At 43.0% G+C, this 19383-nt stretch overlaps 2 protein-coding genes across 3 annotated transcripts; one reads left to right on the top strand and one right to left on the bottom strand.

Annotated features, from left to right (window-relative positions):
* Window positions 1–399: 399 nt before the first annotated feature.
* Window positions 400–10709, bottom strand: prpf39 (PRP39 pre-mRNA processing factor 39 homolog (yeast)). The gene is made up of 15 exons (XM_080744644.1): window positions 10596–10709; window positions 8515–9213; window positions 7805–8001; window positions 7115–7240; window positions 6517–6635; window positions 5981–6148; window positions 5459–5636; window positions 4910–5017; window positions 4357–4521; window positions 3789–3915; window positions 3047–3315; window positions 1816–2000; window positions 1643–1717; window positions 1235–1343; window positions 400–952 (listed from the first exon to the last, which is right to left on the bottom strand). Exons 1-15 carry the CDS (start codon window positions 10606–10608, stop codon window positions 863–865), a joined length of 2628 nt encoding a protein of 875 aa, XP_080600770.1. The 5' UTR covers window positions 10609–10709; the 3' UTR covers window positions 400–862.
* LOC308300745 (ADP-ribosylation factor 6-like) lies at window positions 9108–15569 on the top strand. Of its 2 annotated transcripts, none has more exons than XM_080744646.1 (2): window positions 9108–9236; window positions 12996–15569. In XM_080744646.1, exon 2 carries the CDS (start codon window positions 13750–13752, stop codon window positions 14275–14277), a length of 528 nt encoding a protein of 175 aa, XP_080600772.1. In that variant the 5' UTR covers window positions 9108–9236; window positions 12996–13749; the 3' UTR covers window positions 14278–15569. The 2 variants fall into 2 exon arrangements, with proteins under 2 accessions (XP_080600772.1, XP_080600771.1); XM_080744645.1 differs by lacking the exon at window positions 9108–9236 and adding an exon at window positions 12715–12794.
* The last annotated feature ends 3814 nt before the right edge of the window (window positions 15570–19383 follow it).

Here is a 19383-nt window from a genome sequence, read left to right on the forward strand (position 1 = left end):
TTCCAAGATCAGAAAACACACTGTAGCTAATTTAGCCCCAAAATGAAGCCAAAAAGAAAAGAACAAGACTGTACTCTACTCAGAAGAGTACACTGAGATAGTAACTGATGGTAACTGAGATCGTCGCACAGTAGTCTACTGTGCAACTAGCTCAGTGGCCATTCTGTACACAATGTTCTCAATTTGCTTAAGGATTACAATTTCCAGTTAAGGTTTCATGCTGCTTTTCATATGTCCTAGCAGTCCTACATTAACTTCCCTTTGCACTGACTGTAGCAATTAATTAAGTAATTGTCGACAAAGACTTAAAACATTACATTAAAAGGTTCTACATTAAAAGAGAACAGGCGACAACAAAAAAATAGAAAATTGTGGAATGATTCAAGTAGGGGACATGCATAGGATATATCATATCAATCTCTTTATTATGAAATTAAGTCAAAATAAAAAAAGAGACACCCTTCAGTTGTGTTTCCTGGAAACAAAACAACCTTGAATTATTAAAAATCTGAAGCAGAAAAACAGGGGCTCAGAAGTACATCCACGAACACCTCCTTTACAAAGTCATAAATCAAACGTTCCATTTCCTCAGAGAGAAAAGAGACCAAACCAAGTCACATCGCTCAAAAAATTTAAAACGTATTTCTGAGGCTCGTTTTCACAGTTGGGGAAATAAACGCTGCATTCAACAGACACATGCTTTAAAGAACACAAAAAGCAGCCGGTGACAGAGATGATGGTGATGACAAGAAGCCATCAATGTGGGTTAAAACTAAAATAGAACATCAGTCAAATCAGAGGTTCTGTGTCGGTCTAGGCAGGACAGAGGGGATGAAACTCTGTTCTATAAGGAGTCAGTCCTTCATGTAGGGGGTGGTGGGTAGTACTGGTTATAGCCAGCATACTGGTTGTATTGACCCCAGGAGTTCTGTCCCCAATTGTTGTATTGTTGCTGTAAAAGAAGCAAGAGGGGAAAGGTTAGAGCAGTGTTTCCCAAACAAAGGGTCAGGACACAATTTTTAACGTTGGAAATGGTGATTAAATATTTTCTTTTATAAAGAAGAAAAACACAAATATATATTATTCAAAGTGGTTAATAAGCAGTCAGTCCTGTTTCTTTCCAACACATCCATTTCCAACAGATTGTCATTCATCTATGCAGAGAGACTCATTGTTCAAACTCCTATCAGTCTAATAAAACAGTATCCTCTTTTAAGTGTGAGACATGACTGACCTGGTACCAGTTGTAGTTGTATGCAGTGCTGTTGGCCTCAGGCACCACCACTCCTGTGGTTGCAGTGGTGTCGTCCACACGCTGTTTCTTAGCCTCAGGCTCACTGGAGCTAAGCAGAGAGAAGTCACAAATCAGTCCAATGAGATACATACAGATCAGCTAATGCAGGACAGGTTCACCAGGAACAATATTTATTTTATTTGTTGGTGGAGCCGAATTCACATCTTCTTGACAATTTATAGTTACAAAATACAGTATAAAAGCAATCTAATCATGCTATTAGATGTGAAAAACAAGCAGAGTGTCAAAGAAAGACAAATGTTGCAGCTCACTAAATATTGCACACAATGGTGAAAATGCCACCCTTCTTTCTTCCTTCCATGTACAAGTTTTGCACTACAAGCTCACCCATTCTCCGCTTTCCTCTTGGTCGACTCAGTTTCTTTCTGAAGTTTCTGGTGATCCTCATATGCTTTCGCAAGTCTGTGTGAGATAGTAAAGGAAACAAGTAAATACTTGAGATCTTTCTCCCTCCTACCCCACCCCACGGACATCACCATCTAGGTGATGAGGGAACTCACATGTTGATATCGCTGCCAAAGTCCTCCAGGAAGTCCACTTTGCGCTGGGAGAAGAGGAGGCGGGACTCCAAAGGTAGCGGGCTGTTGAGGGCGCGGTCGAAACAGGCCAAGATGTCCACCTCGTTTTGCTGCACATCTCCACTGTATTCCAGCTCCAGCAGGTTCAGATACAGCTTTGGACTCGTCTGTAAAGGGAAACATGATTTCAACAATGAGCAAATAAACACGAGTAGCTATTTGGCTACCTTTTTCCACATACTATGCATAGTGTGCAACACACAAATAAACATTGATGTCCAAAATCAGCGCCCCTTAATTTTGAATTGCGAATGGACTGGGGACCCACCAAAAGTTCCTTAAGGACCCCCTATAGAGCATCGCAGTTGAAGCCCCACCCCGTCCTCACTCTGGTGTCGGAAGCGTTTTCCGCATTCATTTCTTCCATAGACATTTCATAAAGTATTTATTTAAACGTTTTTAAGCCTTGGACAAAGCCACCTCGGCTGGAGAGGGATCGTGTCAATATTCACATTTTTTTGAATGCAAAGATTAATTAGAAAGCTGAAAAAAAGGGCAGGGTACAAGACTGTGTACATCATTATTTTTAAAATTGCGGAAACTACACTCCCAGAATGCATAGCGAATGTTGTTGTTGTTTCCTGAAATAAAGCCCTTAAATCACGCTCAGTTTAGTTATCCAGGCCAGCATACGGCCTGAAATGTAGTGATTGTCATCTCTGTGGACGCTCTTATCGTCATCCTTAACATAGTGGATCATATTTGTAAAAGAAAGACGATCGCTCACGGGAGTTCTGCTGACGTGCAATAATCCGCCGGGAAGACAGGGGGCAGTAGCTACTTCCGCGGTAACCGCAAGATACATCAAAGAAGAAGAAGCTAGACCAATCACAGACGTCGATTTCACCGGATGTACATGTTTAGCAGTATGGGAAATGCAGTTCTTCTCCGTGCGATCTTGATTAAAACGTGTTTTTACTAAAACTAGAGTGATTGCATACATACTCGGGGGTTCTACAGGAGCATATAGAACCATTTTACAACCACCAGCCTAGTGGTAAGTGTACATTGAATTGCTACGACTTTGTGGCTGATAATGAAAAACGCTATGGTGAAAATGAATGGGTTGTTTACTTCCGACACCGCACTGCGATGCTCTATTGTCCCTGGTGCCACACCATTAAGAACGGTAAACTTAAGATTTCAGTCTCACCTGGTCTTTCTCGATGGCGTCCAGCAGCACCTTCCTGGCTTTGCTCAGACTTCTCTGCACCTTCATGAGCAGTCTAGCCAGCTTCACAGCGTAGAACGACGTCTCGTTGGTGTTCTTCCCGGACGCCATGGCCTCACTCAGCAGGGTCTCCGCCTCCTCCAGGTTGCCATGGCGACGCTCCAAGCTGACCCTCCTCAGCCGAACCATGGCCAGAGATGGGACAGCCTCCTCTAGGTTCTTCAGGATGCCTCGGGCCTCCTCCACGTTCCCTGAGGGAGGAGAACATGCTTAGGACCACCGACTGAATCTAAGGGAGTGGTTCTCAAACATTTTGATTTCAAGGACCCCCAGTTTGTACACTCTTATGTTACAGACCTGTTAAGAACCCATTTGGTTTCAAACTATCGATCCATCAAGCTGGGGACCCCCTGAAACTCGCAAAAGAACCCATGGGGATCCCCAGAACCCACATTGAGAAATAATTGAACACTCATTCCGACGCTTTTATTCCAAACTAGATATCTCAAACTACTGGCTGGATTGCCATGCAATTAGCTGTGCACCGTATTTGTTTGCACAGGATGAACTCTACTGATTTTCATGATCCCATGGCCTTTCCTTTCCTAACAGTTTATTTAAATCAACAGGCAGAGGAGTGTCCCATTTCAGGCTCTTTCTTCAGCGTTAATTTTGCATTTTTCTGTGTATATGTTGGTCTTGAATGAGGGTGTCTGTTACCCACCTTGTTGCTCCTCAAAGGCTGCCCACAGCAGGTGGATGGTCGGCTTCTTGGGCAGATGGATGGTGCATGCCTTCTTGTAGACATGCCTCACCCCCTCAATGCTGTAGCCCTCTAGATATTTTGCATACTTGAGAGCGAAAAAGAGAAAAGGGAGAGCAAGAGGAGGCAGAGAGAAGAACAGAGGAGAAAGGCGAAGAGAGAAGGAGGCAACAAGCATTTAAAACTCAATTTTCCGGGCGACGGAAAGCTGTGAATTTCTTCATTGACAAGATTCGTTTTTAGAAATTTTCTGTGTAAACCCATCAGCACCTTCATGGAACCAATTAGATAAGTTTCTGTAAGGTAGTGGGAGACGGAGAAGATGCAACGTAGTAGTTGGCAAATGCTGCGGTCAAATCTTGTGTGGCAAGCTGGCCATCCCCTAATACAACAGATACAGTCAAATATCAACGTTACACGCAAAGAGAGAGTGCAGGACGATTTACTGTGTCCATGTGATATCATCGTTGATGAGGGAAGTGCAGGGGAAATCGGTGGGAAGTGTCGGAACGGTTAAAGGTCAAGTTACCTTGATCCAGAACTCTTCATACAGTGCGCAAGCGATGAGGCAGCGTTCAAAGAGAACAACCACACGCTCTGGACTCCCGTTTTCCATCTCAAATTCCAGGTATTCCTTCCAGTTCCTCAGTTGGGCTTTCTCCAGAGCTTTGACATGGAAGTAGGGTCTCTTAATCTGAGAGGGAAAAGACATTTTCAGTCAAAAGTGTTTCAGAAGATCTTTTTTAGGTTCAGCCTACACATGGCGCTTGTTGCGTTCTTCGTTTGGTCAATAAGGGTCGTCTTATCTGCCAGTCCTGTTGGACTTCCTAGTAAATCGTAATAACGGACATATTTGAACCTCAATAACATATTTGTTTATCCAGTTCAGGGTGCATCACTCAAAACAATCCATCTATGGGGCAGCACAGCGCCACGTGGGTGGTGGTCCAGTTGGTTAATATGGGCCCCAAAAGGAAACTAGCTGGTGCCAACTGTACCAATAAGGCAGCACATCTCTTTCCAAGAACTTCAGTTTCAATTAAATACGCTCCCTCATAGGGATAAATCATGCCAGTACATACCTGTTCCTCAAAGGTCCAGCGCTTGCTGACTTCATGCTCATTGTGGTTGAACACCTCCTGTCGAGACTCAATCACCTTGTGGCGCATATTCTCAATCTCTGTCACCCTCTACATTGGAACACAAAACAAAGACAAGGTCAACACCCCAGTGTACCGCCTTCATAAACTCGTATCTCATTCTCCACTTGGATGTACAATCTGCAAATCCTGCTGCCAAGAATTTACATCACCATGAGCTTGCCAGATACAAGAAGCCTGCGGAGGGGCAGGTATGTATGCACCCTGCATATCAGCCTGCTGTGGCCAGCTCTGGGAGAAGATGCTGCTGTCACTGGGCCATGGTCGATCCCAACCATGTTTTAGCCGATTCCCTGACCGGATGCCAACCGTAATCCCCCAGGCATTCATTGGCTTAGCTGCTGACGGAAAAACACCTTCAAACCTCAACAGATCTCCCCCCTCTCTCCATGGAAGAACAGGCAATCACCTGGTTATGCCCTGCTACCGGTATGTTTGAATGCATTTCTCTTTTCAGAGCTGGGGCTCTACCTTTGCTGGGTCAGGGAGGTCCTCCGTACCAGGTGGCAGCTCCTCCTCAGGGGTGGCTTCCTCTCCGTCCTCGCCAACTGCTGCTGTGTTGGCCTTGGACAGCTCCACCCTCAGTTGAACAAACTCCTCCTCAGACAGGAAATGTTTGGGATTGTTGTCCTGCACATGGTCTTTTAACCTGAAAAGAATATTAACATTAATGTCCAAGGCATAACACCGGACTCAATGCAAAAAATATCTAATACGTGTACGTGGGGACAAATCTAAATTGATTTGATCCATAAAATCGATGCCTACATTTTAATGGCAGTATTTTAATGTCACACCACCTGCCTTTTCTGTGTCCTATTTTGAAAGTCATTTGGAAGACCAAATCATCATGAAACCAATGGTGTGTGTCACTTGTTAAGAGTATAGTTGTTAAATGTACATTACATCGATTGTGCATGCAACTGTATGCGTGTTCCTAAATATCTGCTGATGCATGTTAACTTTCTGCTCCAACAACAATGAAAAGCGTACTTCTGAAAGTGTTGTGAATACAGCTGAGTCGGGATGCCCAGGATGCGGTCATAGATGGTGGTGACGTTGGCCAGGTTCCCCAGCTCCATTTCCCAGTTGGCGTAGGCCTCCCACAGTCGGTCTGAGCGGAAGTCTGTACCCGCTGCCAGAACTGCGTGTTCATAGGCACTGAAAAGGGCAAAAGTTAAGAGGGTTAAGCACGAGGCAGACCACACCCATCCCCGAGTTATAGGCTTTTGTTGTCTAATGTTTACCAAAAGGCTGGTAATAAAATGTCAAACTCTTTTGGCCTCCCTTGCTTCTTCTGCATTGATGTGGAAGATAAAATTATCTCCTGAACTGTCAGAGCATACAAGAAGAGCTGCGCCCCCAGAGGATAAGGGACTATGAACCTAAATCTATAATAAGCAAAATGTGCCTTTAAACCAAGCATATGAACCAAAAAGATTATGCATATGTGCAGAGACAAGGCAGGGAGAGAGAAAGGCAGGAGATGAGCAACAGATGATACAAACAATGATCATATCTTAACTCACGCTCGTATGCGTCCCTCAGTCTCGGAGTCAGTGGGGTCAGAGTTATCTTTGATGAAGGTCAGGTAGTGCAGCCACAGATCTACACTGAGAGGGATGGCCTGCAAACCTCGTCTGTAAACCTGGTGATAAATCGACAACAAAAAAGACCAAAGTCTTAAACCGGTCTGCAGCCTCTCTTTGGTTTGTTGTCAGTTTGTGCTCCTAGATATTTTTGTAGCATATACTTACAGGTAATTACTTGTACTACCTTTTCAACTAAATAGACAAAGGCAATAAGCTGCTGTCAAACATTTTAAAAGTGCAAAGTTAAAAGTTGTTTTAATACAGTATATACTAAGATAAGTTCTGGTGAAGATGTAGCTAAAAACGTATACCCTCTGTTTGACAAAGATCAATGGCACTTACTGAAATATTGCATTTAGAAAGATGCTCTGGATACAAGTTCCTAAATTGTACATTTATAATAATTGCCATCACAGAATAACAGCTCCATTGCTGGCTATATGAGGACAGCCCAAAACTGTAGTGTGTACATAGAATACATATTTATAGCATAATCAAAATTTGTATGATGGAAAAATGACAATCTCATATTTACCTCTTCTGCGACCTGTATGTTGTCATGCTTCTTCTCGATGTCGGAGTACTTCTTCCAGTAGCCATAGCAGTAGGGATAGCGGAGGAAGAATTTATCAAATGCCTTCCTCACAGCTATAAGGTTATTCTAGGGGGGAGAGAGGGGGAAAAAACAGTAATACATTAACATTTAGCTTCGGATCCTTCTATGTGATTATATTACTTGATTATTGGACCTATTTTATTCAATAGACCCTGCATTTTTATCAATCTCAAGCCTAGCTCAGATCAAAGACTTCCGACGTGAAAATTACATGAAAGTTGAATTGTGGTGGATTATGAAAAACCGTATACTCACTGTTTGGTGAAGCCTTGTTATCATGTTATCCTTGACCTTGTGATGTGTTCTTACAATCTGAATATTTTACGAGTCAAGACTCAATGGCATGCAAGCCTGTTTATTGTTTTGAGTACAGCCTGGTCCTATGACACAAGCTTCCGTCTTATATTTGTTAACGACTATGTTGTCATCGCTGCTTTCCCCCAGGCCACTGCTCGAATACTGGCTTGTGTGCTTAATATGTTTGTATTTCTAAGATAGAAGTTTATAAAAAAAAAAAAAAAAAAAAGTGTCTCTGACACGCAACATCCTGATTGATCCAGAATTCCTTGACAGCTAGTCTCAAAGTTAACACCAGACAGTCATTCTCACCTCTTGCTCTACATACTGAAGCAGGTAGACCCAACCATTGAAGTCTTCTGGGTTCTCCTCACAGGCCTTGGAGAGCTTTTCAAACTCAGCAGGGACCTCTGGCTCTGCAGGAGCAGGAGGTTCTTGAGGGAGCATGTCCTTTGATGAATCTTCCAACTCCATGCCATCTTCTGCACTCTCTGATGCCTGGCTCCCATCTGGGAGGAATGTCAAGTTGTGCCATTATTAATTTCAGGCAGCATTATGTATTTTTATTACACCTTAGTCTTTTTTGTTGCTGCTTTGGAGAGAGGGGGGAATGATATGTAACACAAGTCCTGCCAGAATCCAACAGGGGACCACCATTATGTGGTCAATGCACCATCCAGTCAGCTGCTGGGCCCGTTTTGCTATAAAAGTGTTTGTTACTTCCTAGTAAAGCAGTAGAGGTTAATATTTGACAGAGGTCATATTTGTCCCCACTTTGTTTCAGGCATATTGACTCTAGTTGCGAGTTTAGCTTAATGTCAAATTGACAAATGTTAAATCCAATAGTGGGATACATTGCAACGTTTAGGGCAATTTTACTTTTTTTTTTACCTATGCTTTACGTAGGGCTTTTGCAAGGACATTGAGTTGACCCACACAACACATAGAAAGTGTTTACGTCCTCAGAAAATAATAAAGTAAAAATCTGTACCATCATCCTCTAACAACCCTCATTTAGCTACCTTGAGTAGAGTCTTCTACTGCAGCCTCAGGCACTGGGGGTCTCTCCTCTGGCATTGGGGGTCTCTCCTCTGGCATTGGGGTAATCTCCTCCGGCTCCGGGATCATCTCCTCCTCGCTCTGTTGCGGAGACTCCACAGCTTCATCTGTTGTGAGTTCCACCGGCATTGAAGGTGGCTCGGGTGAATCCACCGGCACTGAAGGTGGCTCGGGTGAATCCACCGGCACCGAAGGTGGCTCGGGTGAATCCACCGGCACCGAAGGTGGCTCGGGTGAAGGTGGTGTGGGTGAAGGTGGTGTGGGTGACGGTGGCTCGGGGTCTTCTGTGGGCTGTGGTGGCAGAGGAGCTGGCGGCAGTGGAGGCTGCTCATCTTGGAAAAGTTGGGCACTAGCCAGCTGGAATTCCTCCACAGCTTTCTCAACTGATCGCAAATCAGTGGAAACCAGTTGCTGGTCTGCTGGCTCTTCAACCATAGCATCCGAATCCTGGGACTCATCGGAGTCCGACTCCTCCTCTGGCAGGATGGTGGTCAGAGTCTCAGGAGGAACCTGGTCCAGGGACCAATCGGCTGCCTGTGTGAGAACAGGAAGGTCGGGAAGAAAGCCGTCCCCAGCAGCACCCTCCATGCCAGGAGAGTCCCCACTGTCCGGGGAATCCGTGTCCAACATTCCCGTCATGGGTTCGTCTGAGAGGTGCAGGTCTGTCAAAGAAACGATGATGAGGGTAAACTTGACAGTCGTTTTACAATTTCAATTCAATGGAGCTTAATTGGCATGAGACAACATACATTTACATTGCCAAAGCAAGTATACACAAAATGTTAAGAGGGTGGGTCTAAATTGGCAGTAACGTGGAAACAACAACAGTGTTTAAATAACAGTTTGATATTTTTGTCAAAACAAAGATGGTGTGTAATTTATTTGGGCAGAAACAGAAATCCACATGGGTGATCCTAGTTACTAACCAAGTGCCAAGTGGTCATATGGCCAAGAGGTTAAACACAAAGGGGTCTTTCTAGGCAAGTAGCAGCTGTTGCAACAAGTCACTTCGCACTTCCTTTACTGTGGACGTTGAGACTGGGTAGGTGCTAGGCTGCTAGGCTGCTAGCTATAAATAAGATCTGAGCGAGTTGTTATTTATACACAGGCCTGCGGCCCTGAGCTGGCCTCAAAACGTGTGAGGAGGATATAATTAAACAATGCTGCACGTCGTCAGTTAGTTTAAACTTTAAACTAATCTCGTTATTTACCCTTCATCTACTTTTGAATGGTGTCCAACATTAACACAATGCATCATCCGCAGTACGACGGTGTAGCTTGATGACTAGAACAGATCTACAACCCAAGCGTGTACTATTACATGGATGGATGGCTTGATTGATTGAGTACTTTATTATAAGTTTGAATAGGAAAAGGTACAGTCAGTACAGTTCACTGATACAAGGCCAAAAACAAAAAGTGTACAAATAGTAGGCCTACAGTTCACTGATACAAGGTCAACTAAAAGGATAAAGACCACAAGAAAGATTTTAGGCTTGTTTGCATTGGGGTCCCTTTGTACTCAATCCATACAAAAAGATTATGTTCTTGTCGGCCAGCTACAGGCTTAAACAAACACCTGGAAAGACACGCTGGAACGGTCGCGCAACTAAGAAGAACAGGTATATCTGAACTTCCTTATCGGCCATCAATCAACGCGAGGAGGACCTACGTTTGATTCAATTACTGTGTGCTACTGTAGCTAGCGCCTTGCGTTACATAAGGAAAATAACGTTCGCACCGCTTTTTGTTTTTGCCCCCTTTCGTTTGGTAACACTCTATTAACCAAGGTATTGCTATTTTGGTACAGCATATTAAAACCAACAGGCGGCTGAAGACGATGCGAACGTCCTCGTTCCAGTGAATAGTCAGCACCCGATTGGGTGCTGCTCCACGTTAAGCTAGCATTAGCATGCTAGTATCACTAGCATGCTATCATTAAGCTAACCGTTGCGCCTGGTGACAAACAAACAGTGAAACCATTTCAAGCCATTGAAGGGAAAAGCCCATTGTGTGAATACGTGCATTCGTCTCAGAAACGTACCTGTATCTTCCATGAAATTCCGCTCGAGCGAGTGCGTTATCTCCAGTTTAGTTACTTAATATAACCAGCTACAGCCCGAGTGCAACTCTTCATGCTCTCCAGTCTCTACACAACTTGAAGGAGGAAGCCTCGTCGCGTTGCGGGTGCGTTTTTGCCTTTCATTTATCTAGCAGGCATGATATGTAAATGACATAACACGGGCACCCCGGAGTCTACTCTAGTCTCTCTTGATTAGTCTTGAATCATAAGAAGGAAATAAATCCTCACCATCCGTTAGCCAACGTCTACCAATCTCAGAATTGTTGTAAATATGTAGTTTAAGCTATAAAACAATATGTTTTAAGAAAACATATAAAGTAGTGATGTGATGTCTCACATGAAGACATGCCTTGCAAAGGACAAACCAGGTCACAGTAAGTACACTATGTCACGGACAAGGACACGGATGGCATTCTGGGGCGCAGTGTTACTATCATGTAATACTAGTGTTGATTCGTTTAAAACCAAACTATGAATACATGTATCGTTGTTGTTGTTTTTTTGCTAGCACTGGTCTATAGCGTTAGAAGGAGTTCTCCTTCTCCTAACACTGTGGACCGGAGCTATATATTTTGTTTACATGTGATTCATTTTATTTTCCTCACAAATTGGTCTACTTTACACAACATTCACTATGTTTGTAATCTGATTCATACTTGTGTAATTACCTTAAAATATTAGATGCTTGTCTTAATTGAATCAAATGCACTTCAAATGTTAAATATGAAATTGCAAACATGTTTTGTGTTGTCCGTTGGCAGAGCTAACCTAACCTAACGTTTAGAATGTTTATACCTCCATAGTTTAAATATGGAAACATCCACGTCATAGCTGTATGCCTTTATCACCCAGTGGAGACTGGAGACTTAGGTTTGTTTGAATGGAAATGCAGGGGGACATACTTTTCCAAAGCATTGTTAAATCCATTCCATGTGATATAGCCTACGTGTCATATTTGCACTTGTACATTGTAAGGTTTATTAGGTAAGACCTAAATATTATTGGAAGCCCTAATGGCGTCCCTTTTTTCAACTATTCGTTCGATGTGGGGTCGGGCTTTTCTTTGCGGCGCACATTGCCAAATGTTAAGTGCATATCCCATAGCTTGGAGGGACAGTTGCCCTGTGATTGGCGAGTTGGTTGTCGGGCAACCACTGATGACGAGGACAGACACAAATGTTCATAAGGTTCATAATCCAAACTTCTCTTATGTTGATTCATGCATATCCCATTCCCATCCATCTTCAACCGCTTATCCAGAATCAGGTTGCAGGGGTAAGTGTTTCCTCTCTTGAGTAACATTATCCATTTCCCCCTTGGGGATCCCCAAGCGTTCCCAGGCCAGTGTGGAGATGAAATCCATTCCCGGCTCTGGTCTTTGGTCTGCAGGAGGTCTGGTCTGAGACGCTTTTGTATTATTTTAGCTAGTAAAGACCATAGACTGTAAAATATAGGTAAAGACTCAAGAGTAGCTCTTGTCAACCAACTAGCCCAGGGGTTCTCAAACCTTTTTAGGCCGTGACCCCCAAAATAAACATATTTGAGGACCCCCACCCTGACAAGCACTAAATGGAATTGTAGGTCAGGTATTACATTTAATGTGACTCGGTTCCACTCTATAAATATTGTGAAAATATCAGATCTACATGCTCACAACGCCTCACAGTGCGAGGCATTGTGAGCATGTAGATCTGCTGTTTTCACAATGTTTGCCTCTTGCTTACTTAATATTTGACAGTTTGGTATTAAAATGGTCTTGAAAGTCCTTAAATTGTCACTTATGTAGGTTTGGTTACCGTTTTTTTTTTTTACTAATCAACTGGGGACCCCACAAAATAATTTGGGGGCCCCACTTTGGGTCCCGACCGCAAGTTTGAGAACCATTGATCTAGCCAATCAGATAGCGGCCGTCCTCCCAGGCTATGGGATCAGGGCGGAGGAGGAGGCGAGCCGAGCCCAGAGGAAGTGGCGGCAGTTGGAGGTCCGCACCTTTTCCGGTAACACAGTTCAGCCGCGCGCCGCCGCTGTAGAGATCGAACGGCTGGGTGGGAGAGAGACATACACAGAGACAAGGGAGAGAGAGAGAGCGAGCGAGAGAGAGGGAGAGAGACGAGGGGAGAGAAACACAACCAGGGGAACGGGGGGTTGCTGCAGTTGCAGGTATTTGTTCACATCTTTCTCAGTCTGGTGTATTTTGTGGAAAGAAAACGCCGCGAACGTCACCGAGACGTTTATTTTGAGTTTGTTTATCTTTTTAAACCCGTAGAACTGCGCGCGACGACCTAAAGTTGTGTGTTCTGCTGACACCCCTCCCTTTTTTTCCCTTTCTTTTTTTGAACCGCTCTTCTTCTTGTGTTACAGGGGGGGAGAAGGGAGCGCAAAGTCGGATGAATCAATGACCCTTTTGAAGGCAGGACGTCCCACACCGGGCCGGCGCGGATAGGATAGGATACCTACCTACCGGCGTACTGATCGGGACAAAATGAACTGAAACGAACCCGGTTGTGTGTGTGTTTTCTTTTTTTAAAGAATCGACTGTGTGTCTTCTGGTCCAAGTGTGTGTGGACACACACCCGGCAGTCAAAGAGGAAGTCGTAACTCCGGGGGCTCGTAAAGGGCCTATACAGCGCTGTTATAACAGGCTTTTTAAAAACATACACATTACAATATTATAACCGTCTTTGTTTTCACTGAAAACGTCTGGATTCGGGGGAAATATTTGGACCTGAAATGTGGATTTCAGCGTGTACTCGAAGGCTGTTTTGAAATATACGCTATAATAGTTCTTCTTTGGGTCGGGAGAGCCAGTGGATTATGAAAATATTTCCCACACCCTGTCTGGCGTGAAGGCTTCCGTGGTCACGTTCCCTCACCCTCATCAATGGAATGCTAACCGATCGATCAGCCCATACCTCCGCACAAACTTGTGACAGATCAACTGCCTTTTGAATACTGACATCTGTGGCAGGCACGGCAGCCCACCACCAGCACCAGATCACGTGGGCAGTTGTATTAACAAAATAGCAGCTTTTCTTTTTTACTCTCCAAAGATTTTTTTTCTTCTTCTTCTTTTTTTTCCTCCCTTGTAAGGAACTATTTATGAACAGCCAACAACATGGGGAAGATGCTCTCAAAGATTTTTGGCAACAAGGAGATGAGAATATTGATGCTTGGACTTGATGCTGCCGGGAAGACCACCATCCTCTACAAGCTGAAGCTGGGTCAGTCGGTCACCACCATCCCCACGGTGGGCTTCAACGTGGAGACGGTCACCTACAAGAACGTCAAGTTCAACGTGTGGGACGTGGGGGGCCAGGACAAGATCCGGCCTCTGTGGAGACATTACTACACAGGGACCCAGGGCCTCATATTCGTGGTCGACTGTGCCGACCGGGACAGAATAGATGAGGCGCGCCAGGAGCTCCACCGGATCATCAACGACCGCGAGATGAGGGATGCCATTATTCTGATCTTCGCCAACAAGCAGGACCTCCCCGACGCCATGAAACCCCACGAGATCCAGGAGAAGCTTGGCCTGACGCGGATCAGGGACAGGAATTGGTACGTTCAGCCCGCTTGTGCGACAACAGGGGATGGGCTCTATGAAGGCCTGACATGGCTTACCTCAAATTACAAATCCTAATGCTCCCACCCAAATGCCCTGGACTATTTTGTAGGCTACAAGTGAAAAGAAGACAGGAGAGAACACTCTGAAGCAATTGATGAATAACATGACCTCTCTATTGAGTATAGATATAGGAGAGGTGTAATTATTTCAGTTTTCTTTTTGATAATGATGACTTCTCTATAACCCAGATTTCCTTTTAAACAAAAAGTCAATTGTTTTGGCTGGCTTCCTTTCTAGTTTGCTTTGGCTCTGTAGTATTTCTCTTACACCCTGTATAATCAATACTGTCTGAATACGCCATATCATTTCTTTAAGCTTTTTTGTCCCCCTACTTAATTTGTATAATTGGTTTTGGGGAATGTGGGGCTGTGGGTTAGGGCATACATTTACAGTTTTGCAGTCAATAGGTGCTGCCCTGGTTCAGCTTTCATACAGTATTCTCATCATGACCCAGCTTTAATTCCAAAGGATTTGAAAATCCAAGGCCCACGGAGGATATAACCTGTTCATATCTGTGTTGGAAAGCATGGCCTACATGAGTAGCATATCAATCCCATCGTTCAAACTGCCACCGTAGTTTATAAGAATGTGTTTTATGGATCCGACAAGACCTCAATAAGCACTGTTTGTCATTGTTGAGTGTACACTATTACTGAAATTGAGGGAATGTGTTGGTAATTATTTCCTGTGCAGTGATTCCATCCTTGTTGTCTGCAATGGGAGGTGTGTGTGAGAGGCCCTGTGTGGAGCAGGCTCACACAGGCACTGTGATAATGGTTATATCTATTTTTGTTGTATCAGGGTCAGAATCTTATTGCCTCTATTTCTTTCCAAGAGCTTCCATTTACATTTGAGTGTTTGTAGTTTCCGGCGCTGCCTTTTGGAGGGGCCCTGATTTACAAAGACCCCAAAAGACAAAACAGTATGACAAGTATTTACACTGCTGAGTCTGCGCTTTGGGTGGGGTGGATGGGTTTACCAACTAGGCGGTTGAGGAAACAAACACAAACGCCTTTGCCCTTTTGACTAATGTGCACGCTTGACTATATTCTGACTGACTTTTGGACCTCAGCAAGTGTGCACTAAAGTCCCCAACCCCCACCACCTCCACGGTGCTTCAGTAGCTGGGACCTTAATCATATTCTTATATTTTTTTGTGTTCCTTTTTTTCCCCTTGTCCTCCATCAACATCTGCCTGTGAAATTACAGTATGTCATGCAGACAGTCCAACAAACCAGTACTGTTCATAAGTTATAGTCGATAAAGCTTTTCGTTTTATTTTTGTTCTATTTGCTATGCTGAAGAAATAAAAAAAATATCTATATATCCAGATCCAAAATGGAAGTGGAATGTCATTCAACGAGTCTACTACTGTCAGAACATATTTTAGCCATGAAAAGTGCAATTTGTGAGAAGAGGAAGTGAGTCTCAACGCTGTCGTGGTTCAAAGTAAAACTTCAGCTTTGCCTGGTTTCCTTTCTGCTTCAGCGTGTGAGTCACTGCCTGTGAATAAATGATGAGATCTCTAGTTTCGAGGTAGTGATTGTCAGCTTCGCCTACTTTGCCTAAGGTCTCAGTGTATCACTTTGTACATTATAGCGGTTTGTTAAAAACTGTAACTAGCTCTTTTCTCTTGACAAAACTAAGTAAAAACCAAACTTTCTTGTTATGGTATCAAATTGTTCCTTTCAAGATCATTTTGACATATAATCATGTTGAATGATCGCATAATACTTTTTGTATTTATTTGTACAACAACAGATAATCAAAACAGGAACCAAAGTATTCTATGATCAAATGTTCATTCTACGTTTGTAATACAAACCAGTGGACAAGTAAAATGATTTTCAAAGGGTCTGAATCGAAAAAGGGCACTGTTGTTTCAGTATTAATCCCTGTATAACAAAATAACATTTAGATGATTTTCATTCGCTCAGAAGTAGTTCACAGTAGCGTTACATTTGTCAAAGTGTTTTGACAAATGTAACGGTTTTACTGTAACCCACAAAAACAACGTACATTTTAGTGGCAAATCTCTGGGTAAGTGGAATGCATGTGGGTTATTGAGAACTTGTTTGGCTCTGTGATGACGGTGATCTCACTCTGAATGCTCGTGTGACCAGTGCGGTTAGGATGACTCGCACAATAGGACCCAGCTAGCCTGGCTGTTTGCCCTTGGTATACAAGTTGCCTGTGGGCACAAATCTCTGATCAGGTTACCATTTGCAAGCAGTGAGAAAGGAAAATGCCCGGCTGACCTGGCCATCTTTAGTTCTTGAGACTGATTGTAGAGTGGATTATGGCTGTGTGGTGAGTCCATCACATGAAGTGTCAGGAAATGCTTTAAGTTGAGAATACTTGTCACAGAAATTGTTGTTTTAGGAGTGGCTTGTCTGACCGGGTGTAATGACAGCAAATATGCAGCTCTACTTTAGCCTTGATCCTCTCCTAAACAAGTGAATTCAATTGCAATGTTTTTAGATCATTTATTACATTTATAATAAACACTGCCGTCATATAGGGCAGATGCATACTGTAGTGTAGAACTTAATTTATACTTTGATGCAGTGCAGCACTTCTTGCAAAAGACACTTTACGCTGATTTTAAAGTGGAAAATGGGACAGTAATTTAACTTTAGTGACACCTTCTTGCGGTAAAGTATAAAATAAGCAGAACTCCAATTTCAACATCTGTTGTTCCTTGAAATTGTTAGCAAGTTCTGTGACCTTAGAATCAAATACACTTGGTCACAAATTAGGTTTTGTGTTATTCAAAAATGCATGGGTATTAATTGAAATGTGAATTCCCATCATAATTGCTGAAAAGCTAATGTGTGGGAGATTTAACTTGACAGTAGTGTATTACTGTAGTACTGTAGTTACTTCTAGTGTTCAGAACAGTCTCAGCCCTAAAATAATCCTGTCGCGCAAAAGAAGCAAAAATAGACGATCTACATCTACAAGCTCACACGCTGTGAGCTTTTTCTTTTTCTTTTATTTTGAACATGAACAGTATTTATTGAGAATAGTTCCTGAAAAGAGCTTCTAGCATTCAGACATTCAATCCTGTGAAGGAATGAATGTCTGTTCTTTCATTATGTGGAATGGGTCTGTTTGTCATGGGGTGTTTGTTCTGTGGCTGTTGATTTGGAGTTTGACCTTCTGCAGTGCTGAAGTCACACCAGTCATGTGACATGGTCCAGTCTATGGAGGACAAGTGTACAAGACGAGAATTAATTCCACAACCATTGCCATTCCCTCTCTCAGTCTCCACTTCCCAGAAGTCCATAATTGTCCATAATCTTTCTTTCACTAACTGTGTGCTAGTCATAGATAGATGTCAATTTGACTTACATGCAAACTATGAAGACCTGATGGCTGGCTCATTTGTTTCAACAGCAGGTTTGTTTCCTTGTTTCTTTCCACTCAAGACCTCTGGTCCAGGTGAAGAGAAGTGGAAATGCAACAGTGAAATCTATTGGCCTCCTTCCTCTTTTGTGCTGTAATCTCAAAGTAAAACCTGTGAACACTTTCAACAGAAACTCCACTGATCGTGCAGCAGTGAGTTGCCCTGAGTCGTGCTTGTGTAGCCTGGCACAGCTAAACAATCCACCCATGTTAAAACAAGGTCACTATACTGCAGTTAGTTAGCTGCAATATAGTCTGGCCAAGCCAGGCTAGTGCTCGTGCACATCACTGGCCTTTTGTCCAGCTGTCACTACATGCCTCAGCAGATGCTCTGCTCATACTGACCTGTGTAACTGTCAACTGCTGTCATGCTCACCTGTGACCGTGGGATAAAGGGCACAGTTCAAGAGCTGTCTCTCAAGTATATTGCTACTATTTTTGAGATGCAGATGCAAGAAATTAGACGAAATAATGCAATCTAATCGAATCGTTATACACTGACAATACCTGGTTGTTTGGTTCAAATATTTTCAGCATTACTTGTGAAAATGTACAATCCCTCCATCCTGAGATTATCCTTCAGTTTTAATTATCTAGTAATGTATTGCCTTTTGATGGACAGACAGATACATGGGAATATTCCAAAATATAGAAAAATAGAACATTATAAAGTCTGGCCTGGCCATCCACATTAAATCACCTTCACTAAATGTAGACATACAAGTGTCATGTATAGCCTATCACCAGTAACATGGACACATCTGTCGTCCATTAATAGATGTATACAGTATGTACAGACTAATTGACATGATGTGATGTATGTACACTGCCATCCAGCTACACCGTGGGAATACGGGTAAGTATATATAATCAATCTACAGTGAATATGAAATGAAATAGCCTCTGACAGCTACCTGGTCTAACACTTGTGATTAATTCATACATTCATATGTATTCCAGGGGACCAGTTTCCCCATGAGTAATACACTGAATGCATACTGCGGGCTGATTTGAATGAAAGACTGGGCAGAACCCATGCTTCATTTTCGTTTGCATTCTGCGTAGCCCCAAGCGCTTTCATTGTGTGCTGTGAGAGGTGGGGTTGGACTGATCTATTGTACTTGTGCGAAGGGGTTGGATTCAAACAATAGTCTTTAATGGAGCCTATTGGCAGTTCCTCTCTAATTTGTTTACTCAGGCGTTCCTCTTACCTTTTAATCCTACCTCAGTTCCTCCAGTAACAAAGCAAGCGGCACCGCTCACAGCACAAATAGACACTCCAGGTTCTTTAGGATTTAGTTCAATTTCAACAGGTCTGTATACTTGACATTCATTTACTGTAGTTAGTGGCTGCCGTAGATAACCCACTGCTCACCCCTTTCGATGGAACTGCACTAGGGGTGCAACAGTTAATCAAGCTAATCGATTATAAAAAAAAATATCGTTAATCGATTAAAAAACATTTTTATAGTGAAAGAAGAAGCTACAAGCGAGCTTGGAGATCCGTTATTTTCGCACAATGCAAAAAAATCTAATTACATTTCTTCATGTCAATTTGTTGATATATAAAAATAAAACTTTATTGAAGAAAACGTGTTTCTAGAATCTAGATTATTCAATTAATTTAAAAACTAATCAATAGAATAATCGCTGACAGTCCACTGACATTATTGACTACCATACATACAAGCATTTTGGACTTCTAACTCAGAC

This window comes from Nannobrachium achirus (genome assembly GCF_963921795.1).
Source record: "Nannobrachium achirus genome assembly, chromosome: 16".
Taxonomy (NCBI): Eukaryota; Metazoa; Chordata; class Actinopteri; order Myctophiformes; family Myctophidae; genus Nannobrachium; species Nannobrachium achirus.